This window comes from Drosophila ananassae, chromosome 2L (genome assembly GCF_017639315.1).
Source record: "Drosophila ananassae strain 14024-0371.13 chromosome 2L, ASM1763931v2, whole genome shotgun sequence".
NCBI lineage: Eukaryota > Metazoa > Arthropoda > Insecta > Diptera > Drosophilidae > Drosophila > Drosophila ananassae.
The window spans coordinates 7,575,093-7,594,083 of NC_057927.1; the positions used below are offsets into that span (position 1 = coordinate 7,575,093).

The window sequence follows — 18,991 nt, forward strand, 5'->3', positions numbered from 1 at the left end:
CCCTGACCAACCAGTTCAGACTGCCGCTTTCCATTTGTTTATAAAGCATTTGTCTGCCGGCTTTGTCCTTTTTTCCCCTTATGTCCTTTTGGCCTAAAGTTTTCTATTTATGTTGGCATAATTTACCGTTAAGCATTTTAGGCGACAATTGCAAAATGGAATAAAAACTAAATCCGCATAGAGAAGCTGAGAGCAGTTTCGGGATTTATAGTGTCCAGGATATTGGATTGCAGGCGGGCTTTGTATTGGTGGTATTCGCATTCGGTTGTTTTGCCAGAAACAGGATACTGGCAGATGAAATGCATAAGATAAGTTTTAATTTCATAGAACGGAAGCTGGCCGAGAAGGAGCAAATGCAATCAACCAAAAAGCAAATGAAATGAAATTCAAATAAATCATGAAATAAATTGAATTTTTTGATATTACAGCTGGGACAACCGCCTGGCTGGTCAGTCTTTTGTTTTTGCTGAGATTTTTGGATCAACTCCGGTCCGACGTGCCGGACCGGCATTTTACGGACTTGTGTGTCCACCCCCCCAGTGACAGACTACAAATGACACATTCAATCCAAGGCAGAGGCAGAGGCAGAGGCGGAGCTGGAGGTGGTCTCTGAAAGCCCTGGGCAGCTTAACTAATTACGGGAACGATAAGATAAGCCGACGAGAGCAGGCGCAAGGAATCCCAAGTCCCGGATACAAATGACACACCATTTATTCAAATCAAGCCCTGATGATCCCCTGGCGACGGGGCCGTCTCTTGTCGCTGATTTTCGGGAAAAATAAATTGCAATTTCATGTCCATCAACGCACCAGGGAGAGTTCAAAGCGGGAGGCTTCGGACAGGAAGTAATCGAATGCTGCATTAGTGCAGTACCAGCAGCAGTAGCAGCAACTGCAACAGCGAGTGCCGCAAAAAGTGCTGCACCAGCAACTGGCGACAGCTATCGCGGCAGCAGATCTTGTTGTGGAGTACAGAGCAGAGAAAGAAATCCAGAAACAATGGGCGGCGACACGAGCACCGTCATCGCAATCACACAATCGCATCGAATGCAACTGCAACATCGTAAGCACTTTGATGCCACACCACTGATAAGTCAAGAGACGAGTGGCAGGGGCAGGAGCAGGGGCAGAAGGCAGGAGGCTTGGGGCAAGGGTGGCGGGGCCCTTGTAATGATGCTGGTTGCACAAACCGCAGCAAAGCGCTTAATTGATGGCCTAACGAACGCTCGAATTTAGTAGGGGTACTCCATCAATTGAATTTCAAACTTTAAAGTAGCCAAATCGAGCTGAACACTGAACTAGAAATTAATTGCCAAAATAATCAAATGAAAATGCTTTTTGATTAACAAAATCCCGTTTCATCAACACTGTTAAAAATGAAAGCCATCAATTTGGTAAATGGGCATTTAATGTTTTGGAAAGCCAGCTTCTTGCGAAGCGAAACAGACATCGCTGCCGAGAAAATTAAATTAAAATTCTATTCTCCCAATAAAAGTGAATTGGAATCGAAGCATGGATCATCAACACCATTAATCCGCAATCCATCAATTGGTCAAAAGGAGTATCCAATGTCGCCCGGGACTCATCCAAGCGACATTTATGGCCCATCAATCCATCCATCCCATCCATTTATTGCGCCCACTGAGTGCCCCTAGTAAAAACAATAGTACAAGCTGTCCCACCAAGGTTTTCTTTTTTTTTTTTTTTGGGACTCTGAAACATCGCATCCAATAGTGTTGTACTTCAACTCAATGGTAGTCATGCTAATGAGCCGCTAAAAGCAACATAAATGACATAAAGTTGCATTTTTACGACTGTCGGTCAGAGAGTTTCGAGAGTTCCCGGGGTCTACAAATTTTTATGTGAACACCGCCCGGAATTGTATTTGTATTTGTATTTTGGGATTCTCGGGCGTTTCAACTATTTTCGAATGGCATGTTTTCTGGGCTATTCTCGTGTATTAAAATCGAATAAAGTGCAGAAATGTGTTGGGGCCAAGCCCATAAAACCCGAAAATCCGAACCAAATAAATGGAAATTCTATTGTTGCTTGTGGGCGTGAGATGTTTTGGGTTGGGGTCGGAGGAGGGCGTTTAATTGACGGCAATGTCCGAGTACCGAAAGGTCGTAAATGTTATCGCGAAATGCAATAGCGCCGAATGAATTTGAAAATTTCCAAATATGGTATTCGTTTTGGGGGGAAAATATTTAAAAAATGTGTGAAGCCCATTAAAATTCGGGCATGGGAAGTCGCCGCTGGCAGTCGGATTTCCATTTAAACGAGCCGCCAGCCAAAAATATCTAAATGGCTCAAATCAAAGGGCCAAACTAATGGGACACAGGCCACGCTAGTCGATGGCTCAATTAGATGAGGGTGCAGCAGTCGCTGCCTGGACTGGAGTTGGGGGACTCTCAAGTGTTAGGCCAGATGACAATAAATTAGACGACCCGCAGCCGCGTGGCAACACTTGAAAACCTCATCGATCGATCGGTGCCCCGAATCCCAGCGTATCCCCGTATCTGTGTATCTTTGTATCTGCGAGTTAAGTGGCTGTTGGATGATGCAAGCACAAACAAACTGGCACTTACCTGGTGGTCCGGGCGGTCCCGGCGGACCCTCGATGATGCCCGTGGGGAACTCGTCACCCTTGATGGTTGTGGTTAGTCCTCGATCGCCCCGATCACCCTTGTCGCCCTGCGAATGAGTCATTGTGAAAATTAAGAGGAAAACTCACATCCCCGAACGCATAAATAAACGATAAATAGTCGTATTGTGGAAAATCCGAAACTGAAAAGGGCACGCCATAAAGAAAATGGGAAAATCACGAGAACAAAGGCGGACGGGCACACAGGCGGTCGGTCAGCCAGACAGGATGAAGGCGAATCACTGACAGTCACTTAAAACGTCGCCGTGTTTATCCAACAGATACAAATAATGCATTAATCCTGGTGACATCTTGCTTCCCTTCCACCCTCGTCTGTTATGTGCGGACTGTATCTGGCGGACCATTCCATTGATGGTACTTTGTAATGCTTCGATTATAGATCTTATAGGAACTCTTGTGCAATTTGTTCCATCAGCTGTCTTTGTTATGATGTTTCTGTTTGATATTTTTCAGAAATTTGTTTTTGAAAACAATGGCTATAATGTGTAAGCCTTCGGAATAAGCCAGTTCTCAGTTATCCAGGTACTAGATTTCATCACCGGCTTACCAGCGCCCTTTGTTTCGGATTTCCATTATTGGATTTTCGCTGAATCACCGCAGACTCACTCACCTTCGTGCCAGGTGCGCCCGCCACTCCGGGCGGTCCGGCTGGTCCCGGCTGTCCGGCCTCGCCCTGCAGGCCCGGTGCTCCGGCCTCGCCGGGTGCTCCCCGCTCTCCCGGCGCTCCTGGCTGTCCCGCCTCTCCCGGTGGTCCCGGCGGACCCGGCTCGCCGGGCTCTCCCTGTTGGGGTACGGAAACACGTTTATTAGCTTAGGATCTCCCATGGTGTTGACCAAGTCCGGGGCACGTGCAGGACATAAACTATATGCAGGACATGCTGGGAACAATGGGAGTAGGCTAAAACAAACTTACCTTCAGCTGTATGACTGTGGAAGCGGATACATTGACGCCGGCTTCTTGCAAGTCCTTACAGCCCCGAAATAAACCAAAGTAACAACGCAATAACGTAACGTAAGTTTCAAACGAACCATAAAAAATATTAAAAATTAAAACGGGTTAAAAACAAAACGCTAAAACGGTTAAAAGAAATACATTTTGGTTAATTAATAACCAAACATAATTGTTAGTTCAGCTGCTGCAAGAAGCGGGATTAGGCAAATGAAAAGCAAAATAAACCAGCTGCCGTTAAACCAAATTAAGTGTTTTTAAAGGGAAACTACGAAACTGAAAACTACGAAAACAAATTGGATGAAAATTCCATTAAAAAGTACCCGGGGATCTGCGAAACGAAAGTCCCAAAAGTTGCCACTGTCCCCCCCAGAGATATTACATAAAAGGGAAAAGGGGCAAGTCCGCAAAACTACGATGTTGCAACGAATTTATGGTGCAGTTTAAACAAAAGAGCCAAGGCAGACGACAGCCGACAGGCGACAACTTAAAAGCATTACAAACGAGAATGAAGCGAGACAATAAACACAACTACAAGTATAAGTACAGATAGAAGACTACAAGCTACCAGCTACCAGCTACAAGCTATAAGGACTGGGACGCCCAAAGGACAAATGCTAGAGCAGCCATGAACAACAAGTTGCAAATAATTTGTTGCATACTGGCTGCCATCTCTTGGCCATCTGCATTTGGCCTCTGAAAAATGGTCTTGACCATGTCCACTCGGTCCACTACGTCTACCGGCTAGAAACGGGCTAAAATAAGGAGATTAGAGGGTGGTGGTGGCAGTACCTTAACAGCAACTATTTCCGCATAGCCCAGCGTGCCGCCATGCAGCGTTGTCACCGATCTCTTCAGACCCTAGGAATGCAAAAGCAATTTAGATCCAGTCAGACTCTATTTAATTTGGAGCCAAGAATTGCAGCAGCCGTTGCGGTATATCGAGGAAAATGGGAACGGAAACGGAAACTCCAACTTACCTTCACCGTTTGGAAGACATCCATTCCGGGGTGTCCGGTGTCGCCCTTCTGGCCCTTGTCTCCGGGCTTGCCCGCCGCTCCCTTCTCACCACTGATGCCATTCAGGCCCTGCAGAGATAAAAAAAATAGTTTTGGAAAAAGGGGTTTAAACTCAAAAATTATATGTTTTTTGCTCCAAGATTAAATTCAACATATTTTTTATCTTTTATAAAATAAAGTCCTTTGTGTATTTATAGAAAAAAATGGTTAGTTTCTCTCAGCATATGGACTCTGCTTCCGGTCCAGTTTTCGACCAGATTTCAGCTGCCACTTACCGGTTCGCCCTTGTCGCCGGCATCGCCCTTCTTGCCGCGCTTGCCGCGTTTTCCGGGTGGTCCTGGTGGACCCGGAGGACCTGCAATGAATGGAAAGTTTGCCGTGAGTTAGTTGTGAAAAAGCAATCTTAAGGTCGCCTCATTAGTTGCCCATTGAACTCGTCGCTGACCCACAGGATGCAGGACCAGTGACAAAGCCATTTCCTTAGGTTACATTACGCTCCCCACCTTCCCCCTCGATTTTTTATAATTTTTTTTTCGTCGGGTTGTTTTTTGCGCAGTTGGCGCAAATTCATTTAGCTGAAAAATGACTTTTCGCAGCATTTTGTCACGCTGCGGCGGAGAGAAGAAGCTCCCAGCGAATGGCGAGGCACAAAATATTTACAACCACTTTGGATGCTATTATTTCGGGGCAGCGAGAAACTTTATCTACCCGAAGGAGGCGAGAAGGACCTAGGTCCTTGGAGCAAGGCGGCTGGACAAAGCTGCAGTCGATGCTTTTCAATTATTTCGCATGCAATTTTCAGTAGCATAAAACTGGGTCCTTCGTGCCTTGTAATTTTCCATGCTGCTGCTGCTGTTGTATCTTGTCTGGGCCACGGCAATTATTTTTATTAGGGCCGACTCGCTGCACTGGCTCCTGGGTTTCCTCTTTTTTTTCGCATCTACGAGACAGGAAATTAACACCTAAAATTCCTAGACAAAGGCCATGAATGTCTGGCGGAGGCTGAAGGTGTGAAAATATTTAATTAAATTAACAGACAATAGCAACAAAAGATCAGCAGAAACAGCAGCAGCAGAAGGCAGCAGAAAAAGCTGCAGCTACCGGAAATACCCACTCCTGCCACTCCCTCCCACCATAGAGCTCTCCTTTCACAAGAAGTTTTAAAACCGTTCCATATAATAATTGTTGTAATTAAGTAATTTCGTTTTTGCTTCTTCGAAGGCCAAGAAACAGCAGACGGCAGGTCTCGGCTCTTCAAAAGGAAGCTGCCCTTAATGCAGGAAGCGCCGGCAAACAATTTAAATTCATTTCGCGCTAAAATGGCGCCGCAAACTACCAAAGGCACGCCGCCCAGTGGGTGGCTGGAATGGGAGTGGAAGTGGGAGTGGGAGTCGGTCTAGAGGCGTGGCCAGACGGTGGAGGTGCGAAGTGAGCTGGCACAGGCAGACCAGCCAGCATGACTCCGGTGCTGCCCCTTCCGAGCAATCTACGGATGCTTATTTAATTAAAAAAAGATTTCTCAGTTCACGCACCCAGGAGCAAGAAAATAAAAGAGGCGAGTAGATAAATAGAAAGATGCCGGTACTTGTAGGTGTTTTAAGGTAATGTGGTAAGTAATACATCCCACTATTACTGCCACCAGAGAGCTGCTTCCTCTCTGTTGCAAGTTTAAAACTTTTTATCTTTCCTGGCAGTTTCGAACTTATTTTAATCGATTGATCTTTCCCTCCTCCCAGGGCCCTGTTAATCCGGCCATAAAATTTCCGTAATCTTCGAGTTGGCCCACTGTTCTTTGTCGGGCAAATTATGCGCTTGCAGCACTTGCCAAGTAATAAGAGCCAACCAATTAAGCGTGGCTAAGACCCGGCTAGAAACAATGAAGGACTAACTCTCCCAGTGGGGCTGGGTGGGTTTCCTGCCCGTGTCCTGGGGATGTCCTGCGGGGGGGCGTCAAGTGTCGTAAGCCAAAGGCGTTGACGCACGAAAACATAAAGAAAGTCAAGAACGGAAAATCAGAGAGTACAAAGACTGAATGGGGGGGACTGAATAGGGCCTTTGTCAGCGAGAGGAAAAAGTTAAAATTGCTCTTAATCTAATAGCAACATAATAATCATAATCATAACATCGTTTGGCTTCACATGCCCGCCATCTCGCTTGCTCTTTTCAGCTTTCTTCCGTCTCTCTCAGCCGGGGCTGCCATTAACGCCGCATTTTCCGTATTATTTTCGCGTTGATGGCGCCATTTTGGCTTACAGTTTGTTGGCTGCTAATGGCGTTTATTTGTTGCTGTTCCTGTTTCGCAGTTGATACGGCTGCCTAATGCGCTAAGAAATCTCATTGCGCCAAGGCACACCCGCCCGAATGCCGTAATACTGGATAGTATATAGGCTGCTGTCAGCCAAACTAAGTGCGCCGCCAGCTGATGAAGTTGTTAAGTCACAACTTGTTCTTCCTCCCTGTCGCCTTCAATAAATACATTTCCTGACGCTGATGCCTGATGCCTGATACTGATGATGATGGCCAAGAGGAAGGCCACGACGAAGGCAATTGAACGTACTCAACCATACGTGCTGGCAGAGTTATAAATCTATATCGACGGCATTAGTTCAACTGCTGCATCAGCTTATCGCCCACGGGGGTTGCCTCGAAGGTCCTCGGCAGGAAGGGCATTATGTCAAGTTGTGCGCGTAATAAATACTCGACTTGGCATCGTTTACGTGCGTACACCACCCCGACAACACGTACAACAAACAATGGCTAAACAAGTTGACAATCCCCTTCTGGAAGCCCCATTCCGTACTCCGTACTTGGGAAAAAGGGAAAACGGAAAAGTCTGCACCTGATCGGGGAATTGAAGTTTCTAGCAACTTTGCCGCCACACTTGGGGCTTGTTCATTCGCCCGGAGAATTATCTAATTTGCCAAGTTGCTGCCGCACGAGGCAAAAAGGGCTGCCGGGTCGGGGTTCAAAGGCTTATGCCCAGTCCCGTTGGTGGTCAGAAAGCTCAATTGATTTTCCAATGTGGGATTCATCTCTTTCAGGCTCGTTTTGAATAGGTGGGCTGATTGAATGGCCAAGGACGGAAAGTGTTTCCCTTTGAATGTATTGCCGTTCAGCAAAACACTCAAATATCAAAGAATTAGAAAGAATCGCTGCAGAACATGAAACAAACAGCTGAAACTGAATTTAAATCATGTTTCAAACCCACTGTATCCTGGCCACTTATCGGGGAGCAACATTAAAGTCTCCCGTCCTGAGCTTTAAAGACATCTGTCACTCGGCATTTTCATTAGCCTCAACGAAAAGTAGGAGAAACAGGATTAAATTTTCGTTTAAACTGCAGCTGGAGCTCCGGTATCCAGCATCCAGTATCCCTGTCATCCTGTCAAGGACGTCTGTGCTCGGCGAACGGCAGAAGCAAAATGAACTGCCAGCCAGGAGTGAAACTTGAAATGCAAACATTGATGGCAAACTTTTAACTTTTGCCGTGACGTGTGTCGTTGTCCTTGTGCTGCTCCCCGGTGTTCCTGAATCCTACGTTCCAAGCCTTATCCTACGTGCGTCAGAGGCAGAGGCAGTGACAGTAGCAGTGGCAGTGGCAACCAAACGCAAAATGCAGCCAAATACAAAATGGTAAGCGTACTTAAAGCATTTGCTCTTATTCCTTCCTGTTGCGGACATAACTGCAAAACTTTTGCCTGTCAGCCTCACAGGAGTCACGCATTCCCAGGCTCCTTGCCATCCTACACGGAGAAAAAATACACATCCTTCGGTATATGAAAGATGATAAAGACTATTCCCTATTGAATTTGTATGAGTAATTCACTAAAAAATGCTTTGAAATATTTAAATACACATTATTTGTTAGCATGTGCGTCCTTCGTATAAAATGAAATTATGTAGCCGGCGGGGGCATGTTGGGAAACAAAAGCACGAACAAAATATGTAAGTTGCTTGAATGCCAAAAGGCGCACCAAATGCTGCTCCTCCAGTTCCTGCTGCTGCTCCTGCTGCTGTGTTGCTAGTTGTTTGTCTGCAAGTTGCCGCTGTAAATCTTCAATAAATGCGTTCTGCAGCAGCACGAAAATGCGGCGCTACATTACATTCAAACAATGGCTGAGTTCTTGTCCCAGCTTCTGGCTCCTGGCTCCTCGCTCCTGGCTCCCAACGTTGTCCTTGTCCTTGTCGTCTGCTGATATGCGATACTTTCCATACAAAATAACTCTTGTCGTCCCGTTGCTGGGAGGTTTCCATGTACTCTCCTTTTTTCTGGTTTGTGCCGCTTGTCCTTTTTTTTTTTGTGTGCTAACGGTGTTTGGTTCGCAAAAGTGTCTCAAGTTGTCGCGGGGGCTCACCCCCAGAATACTCAGACACAGATCTGGGAGACTGTAATTTCAGAGCGATTCGGTTACTTCCTGGAAACCAGCCTTATCCTCTCTCTGGGACTATGATCGACTCGCTCTCTGGCAAGGACAAACGCAGTGACTGACTGTGACATATTGGGGTTACCCATTTGTTTAGAGTATTACTTGTCTCGTGCAACACAAAATAAACAAAAAAGTAGACCAAGCTAAGTGAGATTTGGTGCTTATCACAGGCAGAGACGGAGAGGGAGAGGGAGAACCCGTTTCGGTCCTCTGTAATTTATGCCTGCTCATTAGGACGAAAACAGGTTATGCCTCTGCATATTTACACAACGTCTGCCATAAATCAGTGAGCCGAAACTGGTTGTCCCAAGGTGCGACTCGACAACAGGTCATCCGTGGGGATTCGGTTCTCGAATTAAAGTGTCTAGTATCTGTCATGTTAATATGCATGCCGAGTCTCTGCTATAGTCTCCAACTATAATTCAATTCAAGTGACCAAGTCTTACGGCCCATGGCACTGCTAATTATTGCACTTGAGCAAGCACACGAAGCCTCTAATTGACTTATACATACTGCGTATTGCTCCCACGAGCAGTACGCCCAGCCTTCAATAGTCAGATCATTACAGTTGGCATGTAATCAACAATGGTTCGGGCCAAATTAGTTGCCCTTGGGCGGTGTCTGATGTTCGACAAATGCATTATGCCAAACTTTTATTAGCTCTGAGGGCGACGGAAGCAGCCACGCACACAAAGGGCCAGGATATATGTATGTGGTGTGGGGTTCGTACAAGCTGGCTCCTTGCTCCTGACTGATTTTGTTTACAGGCGAGAATTTGCACGACGCACACACACGGTTGACAACTGCAAATGTTTGCCAGATGGCCCGCCTCAGTGTGCGTTGCCATGGCCAGAAGGCAAATGTCTGACAAATCTGTTGCATTATGGGTGCCATATGCTGCTGCCGATGCTGATCCTGGTCGCATATCGATTTGTGTCGCCTTAGCAGCTTGCCACCCATTTCCGCTAATTAAATGATGGCCATAAATTTTGGATTTCGATTAGTGGGGATTGTCATCCGCGTTCTCCGTCCTCTTGACTAATTAAAGCAGTTAGGTTTAAGTACCCAGTACACGCTTTTGGCGTGGTAAAAAGTGCACTTTGGTACTTTATTTCTAACCCACACTGCGTATACGCAATACCGAAGTGCACTCCAACAGGTGGCTCTTATTGGCCTGCAATTAATTAACACTAACTGCCGCCCGCCCACAAAACTCCCACTTTTGGCAATTACACATGTAAAATCGCAACGCTTGACAAATGTTGTTTGCGGTTTGGCCATAAATATTATAGGTAATTGGCTTGCCATCGCCAGGGGGGAGGAGGACCTCCTAGAAAAATAGCCACTTTTTTGGATAATTGTAAATTGCATTCCGGGCTACGGACTCTGGATTTCAATTCACGTTTCGCGTTTGCTATCTGATTGAGTGACGGCTTCATGGCTTTGTGGTCTCATTTAACCCATTCCAGCTTCCAGAAAGCCGGCTGTCAACCGGGCAGCAGGAGGGGCAGCTGGCTGGACTGACTGACAAATTAGCTTCGCATTCTCTGGAAAATTTTTGCGTTTGTGGCTTTTTTCTTCCTTTTCAAATTGGACTGTTTGGCTGTTATTTATATTTCGGTTTTCAATGCAAATTGCATAATTTATTGCAGTTCCTGATTTGATTTATGAGTCGGGCGCATTATTTTTTATTTGTTTAACTTTAATGCTTTGTTGTATGGATTTATGGTGGAGCCAGATTTTTTATGATTTAAATGGTGTTTTATGGGGGGTAATGTGATTTTAATAGAGCAGCGGGGAATTGAATTCACTTTGATATTTATGAGCCAAGTGTTTTTCGTTTCTGTTTCTGATTCTGCCTTTGTTAGGCATTAATAAAATAATTTATTCGTTCTGTCGCTCGTGTTTTCATTATTCATCTTCTTTCTGCAGCGTTATGGAAAAGTCTTGCTTTGCATTTCAAATGCAATTTGATTAAACCGAAATTTGACTAAGTGTCGGAGGATAATTTGCATTGTGACAACTGGGACGTCCCGTTGTCGTTTTGATTTCAATCCAAACATTTTCAGGATTTCCGGTTAAACAAGGAACGCAAGGACCCTGAAGCTAATCCGTCTTAGCTCCAGGGATGTGAAACTTGTTCAAGAAACTTTAAGCCATCAGTTTTAATGGTAATGTTGTCACTTATTTTGAAAGAGGTCCTTCAAACTTGCCGCCAGACTTTATTAAATGCCTGTCCCTCGGCTGGAGGAGGAAAATGGCCAGAAGAAAACAAAAAAATACAAAAAAGAATCACAAGAAGAAGGTAGAATCCCCTGGGGATCTACCTTATGTTTAAGTAATTGGCAAACAGCTTTGGCCGGTCCCTGGGATAACGCAGACTGGTATTTGCAAACCCTTCCGACCCGTCACCGGTGGCTCCGAGATGTTAATGTTGTCGTTTTGGCCATGTTTATTTTCCGTTTTGTCTGCGCTCCCAAATATAAATAGAAAACAAACGCACGACTAATAAAAGATTCCCAGGATAATCCCTGGGAAATGGTTGGAAATGGGAAAATAAGCAATCGAGTGCTGCGTTCCAGAAACACATTACGCTGAACAAAGGGATCTAAAAATCTAAAACAATTTGAACCAACACTCCCAACAAAACAAAGGCAAGAACTGGGTGAACGATAATCCCCTCGAAAACTGAGTGGATGCTCCCTGCAAAGCCCTCTTAACAATGGAAAGTGTTTGGCGCTTAGATGGGCGCCAGAGGAAAAAAATGAAAATAAGAATTTCATTTCACTTTCCTCGGATCTGACATGCTGTTGACTGATGGCTGTTGCCATCATCAGCACCCCCTCCCGGTATTAGCATATTTTGTGCTGCTTTCAATACGTTTCCACCCAATTGCACAGGCTGGCAGAAAAAAAAGCGCCAAGTCCGCAGCGAAATTGAAGCCATCTTGGCAACCAGAAAAGAACAAAGCACCGCTCCCCACGGTATTTGCGGATATATATCGCGGCTATATACGTGCAAATATATTCCAGGGGTAAATCAAGAAATTAATCCCTTTAGCAGCTGCGACAGCACCAAACAAATAATGAAAGATATTTATTTTTTTTGTGTGCGCGGTGCGGCGCCCCTTATAAACACAACAATGAATGGCGGAATCAAGCTGATGAAGAATGATATAATAACAATAATAATAATAACAGCGACACTCTCTACACGGCCGAGATCCCTTTGTCGCTCCGCAGTATCCACGAGATACAGATACAGATGAGCCATAAAAAATCACAGAGCCCCCACAGCGGCCAGCGGTGATAATAAAAAATAAAAAGGAAAAAAATGTGACAAGTGATACAAAGTAAATACATGCGAATCTGAAACCGTACCATACCAGACAGACCATCCGACACACCAATGAATTGTAATATGTATCTGAATCGCTGTGGATACACACGTATCTGTATCTATCTACAGAGTATCTGCAGCCGTTTCCGCGGCTGTCCCGTCCCGGTCTTGTTGCAACAGTTCGTGTGTGGCATCCGTTCAGATTTTTGTCCCTTTTGGCTTAATTTTTTTCGTTTCTTTTGGGTAAGCCGCTTTTATGGCTGTAATGGAATGTAACCGAGCCACTGACACAACACAGAATGCAGCTCACATATTGCCATTGCCCGATGAGTTATGGCTTAATTGTGATGTCAGCAGCGTCTGCAAATTGGAGCTCTCTTCCGGACAAAAAATGATAGACACCCTTCCTTCCCAGATACCCTGTCTGGGGATGTCACCCAAAAATGAATTGTGGCAGGCAGACTCGTAATTTCCCATATAAATTCGAATGTGAATTGCATAATTTACATCTCGGCTAAGCAGGAGGGAAGACAAGCCCCTTGGCTTACACTTCAGTGGCGCTCCGTAATACCCGGCGTATGTGCAATATTCCCAATAAATAAAGCGACTGACTGGTATCCTTCCTCATCCCGACACCTCACCAGGGACTGGCAACTGGAGACTGGGGACTGGGGACTGGGGCCGAAGTGGCATTCACACAATGGTTATGATGTCGATATGCGCGAACTGTGGGAGCCATCACTCATCCGGCGGTGTCTTCTTTGCCGCGGAATGAGAACGCTGATGATATGAATGAATTATGTGGGTTGTGGCATGAAAGGGGGGGCAGGCAGCCTGTGTCGACATGCGTTTAACTTGCGGCAATTTTGTAACATGGAAGCTGCAGACGAGCACACAGATGACGACGGGCGACAATGTTGGAAACATCGTTGCAACATCAGCGGCTGTGGCAGCAACATGAGTTACAATAGCAACAACAAGAACTCGGCAGATACATGAACAACCTGCAGCTGACGCTTTCGGTGGCATATGCATGCAAGGCTCTTGTGGCATTGTTCGTGTGGCATAATTTAAATAATTGAAAGTTTTACGCTTACGCGCATAATGCCCGAGCACAGCTGATGGCCGGATGCTGATGGTCGGCATCCATCCAGCGTCCTGCATCCTTTGGCTTTCGCTTTAGCTCTGGCTTTGGCGCTTTAATGAGCAAATTACAGGCGAACAACCACCACCACCAGCCAGTCGCACTACATGCCAATGAAATTAACCAATTTCACAACGAAATGCAAATGAGCTCTCGACTAAAATATACGCATGGGGCATGGAATGAAAGAAAAAAAAATATGTATCAAGCCCAGGCCCTTCCACAATCGGCATCCTGGGTTATTTAATTTTGTGCCGCCGGCGGTGTCAGAGACGCGAATTCAAATTAAATGATCACACCGCGCGCCCAGCACAAGTTCAAATAGACAAATGCGCCGCTGCCCGAGGTACAATTACCCACACAGCCACGGTTGCTGTTACAGATACAGATAGAGGCAGAGGCAGAGATCCGGATACAGATGCGGATGCCGGCAACCCTTTGTGAGCGCCTCCACTTCCTGCCCTTCAGTCTTCCCCATTCAAGCTCTATCTGCGGCTGCCGTAGCCTGCCCCCCCAGGTACGTGAGTGCAAACTGCTTACGCTCATATCATACAAATCATGCAGCTGCCATAAATTCTAAATTGCCAGCCATTTTGGCAGACACATCAGGCGGCAGGATGGAGAGGCGGCAGGATGGACACCGCCGGAGGGGCTCTGCTAGGGCCCAGGTTGACTGATAAAAACGAGCCACATGTACTGCCGGCTCCCGAGTCCGGACCAAGTTACAGTGGTCTATAAAAAGTGATTAAACACCAATTTAAAATAATGCTTGAACATTAAATGATAAGCATTCGAATAATGACAATCATAAGGTCGTAAAACACTCTTGATGTTTGCTGGTTTTTGTGAACTTGTTTTGCAATTTAACAAAAAGGTTGTCATAAATTTTAATGATTGAGAAACTTTTAAATACTCTTTTTTTTTGTATTTAAAGGCAGACCTATCCACTGTACTCTGCCATATAGCCAACCGATTTCCGAGCGAAACATAATGAGACTTGACATGTTATTTACCCATTGAGCGGTCAGCGAGTGTGTGATTGGGTGTGAGTGGCGTCCAAGGGAGTCTGTCTCCGATCCCATTCCGTTCATTCAGCTCGTTGTTGACCACTGATTGTTTCAATGGCGTTCGAACAGTGCAAATGAACAGAGAGCAGTAGCTGGGGTCACGCCCAGTCTCTCTAGACCCCTAGGACCCTTTCCTCAGAGGTCTCCTCTATTCCCCCCACCAGCTGTGACGGAAGGCACCGCTTTGTAAATAAATTGCATGCATCCTGGCTCCTCGCTCGCATGCAAAAGTCTATTTATCCTGAAGTCAAAATATGCTGCAGACGAAGCAGCAATAGCAGCTTTCTGTTATTTTAACTTTTTATATTTTTCATACCCCGCTCAGCGCTACTCTGCTCAGCTCAGCTCCTTTTTTATGGCACACTCTGCGCTTTCTGGTCTGTCTCGGGCTTCATTATTTTTATTGGATTTTCCGCAAGCCTGGAGGGGGGAATATGATAATGCGAGTACTTCAAACGGGTTCAATATAACCGTTCTACGGCCAAGAAAAATGTGAAATTATATGCGACGAGATGGAGGAGGCGGTGGCGGTGGAGGAGAAACCTCTTGGCTAATCCCGACTCTTGTTCACCCACACAAGCTGGCAAAGATTGCAGTTGTAACCATCCAGACACACACACACACTTTGAAGCTGTCATGTCGGTTTGGAATGCATCTAATGGCATAGCATGGCATATTACACATACGCCCTGTGGCGCATTGTCTAATAAATACAAATTTAGACAGCATGATTTGCCGGGTTAGGGAATGAGAACGGAGAGCATTGCACTCGAGATACGAGCCCAAGCCCAAGCCCACAACCGGAATGGGAGAACATATATTATAATATTTATGACGCCCGGTGGGTGGCATGGATTGACCTTTTGCTTTTGGTCGGCCCCGACAGGACCAGAATTGCACATCCAAGTGGCCCTAATGCGATGTGGCCGTGTCTAACAGGGTCATTAGCCACAAGTGGCAGTGCGCTAATTATGCAACCCGAAGTGGGCTGTAACAGGAGCTGCAGCAACGGCACTGGCACTGGCTGCCGAGCCAGTGGCATAAATCTCCCTTTCTGGGCCAGCCCAGCATTGCCAATTATGCACTTTATGCCAGGGATCACGGGGCACGAAACACTTGCCCCACAAAATGCTCCCCACAAATCCCTCCAACTTTGCAGTTGTCCGTGGCCAAGACACGACCTCAAGCCTCTGCAAGTCGCATTATGACAGAGCCCGCCAAGTCCAACAAAATGTAAGCCAAACTTTGCCGCTGGCCACAATTGCTGGCCAGCTGGAATATGGTCTGAACCGATCGCTTTAAGGCCACAACACAGACCACGAATTTAAACTGGTTGAGTTAAACCGATGGGACAAATTGGTTGAAACTCTGAAAAGTTCAAGACTACTATTTTAATATAGATTTCTTTTGATAAAGAAGAATCGATTTAAAAATCTTTTGAGGTATTCCGCTTAACAATCGGTTGAAAATTGCCATAGATAGAGATATCCGTAAACGATATATATTGCGCAACCAATTTTTCATCAAAAAATTCACAAAAAATCGATCCTGAAATTTGTTTCTACGTTTTGATACAGATTAATAGAGAATCGATCCACAAATCTTTTGAGGTAATCCGCTCAGGGATTGGATGAAAATTGAAAAAGATATGGACATCCCTGTGGCCCATATAAGGCTTCCCTATCTAGATCGCAATTTCCTAGGGGATCCATAGGAAAAATAAACAAAAAATTGATCGAAAAATCTTGTTTAAGGTTTTGTTGCAGATTAATAGAAAATCGATCCACAAATCTTTTGAGGGTTTTCCGCTCAAGGATCGGATAAAAACTGACATAAGTATGGATATCGTTATGGGCAGTGTATGAAGCACCTGTGTTCACTCCCAATGAGTTCAAATATTTTGAAAATTCAAAACAATAACAATCAAAATAAAAAAACAACTACAAATATTAACATAAATTCGCTAATTCCTAAGAAGTTTTCATTGAGAAACTGACTTTAATTCGGCCTGGTACTGTTGTCTAATAAATTGTACGCCTCGAGGGCTCGCGAGCCGAGCTGCTGAACATTTTATGTACCGCATCAACACGTTGTAAGATAAATGTGGTCCTGGTCTTTGATGCCCGGGCCACCGTTGAGTGGCCAAATTTCAAATTAAAATTAACATTATGCAAATTTCCTCCGTTGCCATTACACTCGACAATGTCGCGGGTCGCTGCCGCAGTCAAACAATCCTGCCGCCCACAAAGGAGTCGATCCGCGGACGCAGGATGTTAGCTATGCGGAGTTCTGGACTAGAACCGGCTGCCGTGGGGGAGGAGAGGCAAACTTTTTATGCAAATTAAATGTCTGCGAGTGACGCGCGTGCGTTTTGTTTGCTACAAGGCTGTTGCCTCGAAGAAAAGCCCCGACTCCTAAGCGATGCGGAGCGCTTCTCCTAGGGCAGCGCCAGCTAGAAAATGGGGGAAAAACTTTGTTTTAATGAATTTTTTAGCCGCAACGCTGAGCATTCCCAATGTTTGCTTAATTAAAGTGAATGCGTGGGGGCGTGTGTACTATATGTGAGAAGGCAGCTGCAACCCCGACTCTGTTTATTTTCCTTTCAACATGCTGCGGTTCATCATCATTAACTAAATACTAGCGCCGCGAACACAAAGCGGCGGGCAAATCAAAATAAATACAAAATAAAGAGTAAAATAAATACTAAAATAAAGAGGATGAAATATGTGTCTGAATCTCCAAATACACAGTCAGAAAATTATTCAGAATGTTTAGACTCTTTGAAGGATTAAATATTCCTTCATTTAAAGTCCTACCAACTTTGTACCATAGTGGTCTTGATGTGGTTTTTTTACCTCTTCCGCTTTTCCCTTCATGGCCTGGTTGTTTGTTGTTACTGGTGTTGAAATTTATGCGCTCTGTTGTATTATTTTTCCTGCTTCCGTTGCGCCTACCAAACAAAAACCAACAAAAAGCGGCGCTAAAGTCTAGAGCAAGTACAACAATGTTGCACCATGCTGGGGCAAAGACAAGCAACAGGCTGATGGCCGGGTGGCACGGGCAGCTTGGGCTGGCATGGCTGGGCGGGGGAGTTGGCCGAGAGAAGTGTTCGCTACTTGGACTTCCAACTAGCTCCAGAGCCCGCCAATCCCCAAAGTTCTGGCTCTGTTCTCAAGTGCACTCTCCGCCCTATTGCTGTTGTTGCTTTCGGTGTTGCTCCGGAGTTGCTGCCACTTCAGATTGCAGTTGCTGCCGCTGCCACTGTTGCTATTGCCGCTTTGTTTGTGTTGCATTTAATTTGATTCCATTTTATTTACTTTTCCATATCTCTATATAAAAGATGCTGAAAGAGGCGCCTCGGCTGCGGCTGAGGCTGCGGCTGATGCTGTTGCTGTTGCTGCGGTTCGTGAGTTAAATTAATTCCACTTGATACACAATTTTCATCCCACTCCGTCCAATCCCCGACTTTAGTTTGCAACAGCTGCTAGCAGCTAGCAGCTAGCTTCTGCTGCATGTGGCTAGTGTTTTTGTTTTGGCCCGTTTCTTTCTGTGTTTCTGGGCTTTTTTCTTCTGGCTCCCAGAAGTTGATTAAGCGCCAATTTATTAGTTATTCCATTGCAGGACTAGGCCAGCCTTTGCTTTCAACGCTGCCATGAAATATTTTCCATTTCCCACTCGCTTTTCCATATTTCCATCCCGAAAGAAACAAAAAAACAAACAGCATTTGGCACACTCATGAATCGCTCGGCTCGAACAGTGAGTTATTCACAATTCCGGAATGAAAGTGGGACCAGGAGGGACCCCCGGACGGGCATCGGGAGTCTGTTCAGCCATTTGGAATGGCGCGGAAAGTTATGAGACCGTTTTGTGGGCATATATATGGCTCATATAATTTCTGGTTCGGTTGCAGTTGATTTACTGCGGCTATTGCTTGTTGCGGATTTCGATGCTCGGCTCCCAGGCTTGCTGGAAACTAATAATTGAGAAATTCTTAAATACTTAGTTGTGGCCAGAGAGAGAAAAGCCATTTCGGTATTGAATTTCTGGCTATTAATCTCATTGATTTGATATTGACATAAATCCCCCAGTGATTGCAGAGTGGTAGTTTGCCTTGCATTTGCATATGTTTCCCCTAGTTTCCTGGGGATTTTCCGGAATGCAGCCACCACCTGCAGAAGACGGATGCTACAATGCAAATTCTGTGCCACAAGGAGATATATATTCGAGGAAGCGACTCCATATGTTTGTTCTGAGATATTCCTCTGCCAGCTAGGATACATTGGCCTTCGGTCTCCGTCTCCCTGGGCTGTGTGATAGTCCTTATTTCAACCTCATTTGATTTCGACATCCCACACGAAGCACAAAAAAATGGATTAATGCAA

The 18,991-nt window shown here is 45.5% G+C and overlaps 1 protein-coding gene across 20 annotated transcripts in view; it reads right to left on the minus strand.

The window, feature by feature from the left end:
- Positions 1–18,991, minus strand: part of LOC6499845 (collagen alpha chain CG42342) — a 65,702-nt gene that overhangs the window by 16,857 nt on the left and 29,854 nt on the right. For 9 of the 20 annotated variants that reach the window (XM_032450538.2, XM_032450508.2, XM_032450484.2 and 6 more), the window contains exons 3-8: positions 4,908–4,987; positions 4,594–4,701; positions 4,406–4,474; positions 3,578–3,631; positions 3,275–3,445; positions 2,588–2,693 (exon numbers count right to left, since the gene is read on the minus strand). In XM_032450538.2, coding sequence (XP_032306429.1) covers positions 2,588–2,693; positions 3,275–3,445; positions 3,578–3,631; positions 4,406–4,474; positions 4,594–4,701; positions 4,908–4,987 — 588 coding nt within the window. The remainder of the gene's footprint in view (positions 1–2,587; positions 2,694–3,274; positions 3,446–3,577; positions 3,632–4,405; positions 4,475–4,593; positions 4,702–4,907; positions 4,988–18,991) is intronic. The other 11 variants (XM_032450542.2, XM_032450494.2, XM_032450477.2 and 8 more) reach the window with 3 other exon arrangements.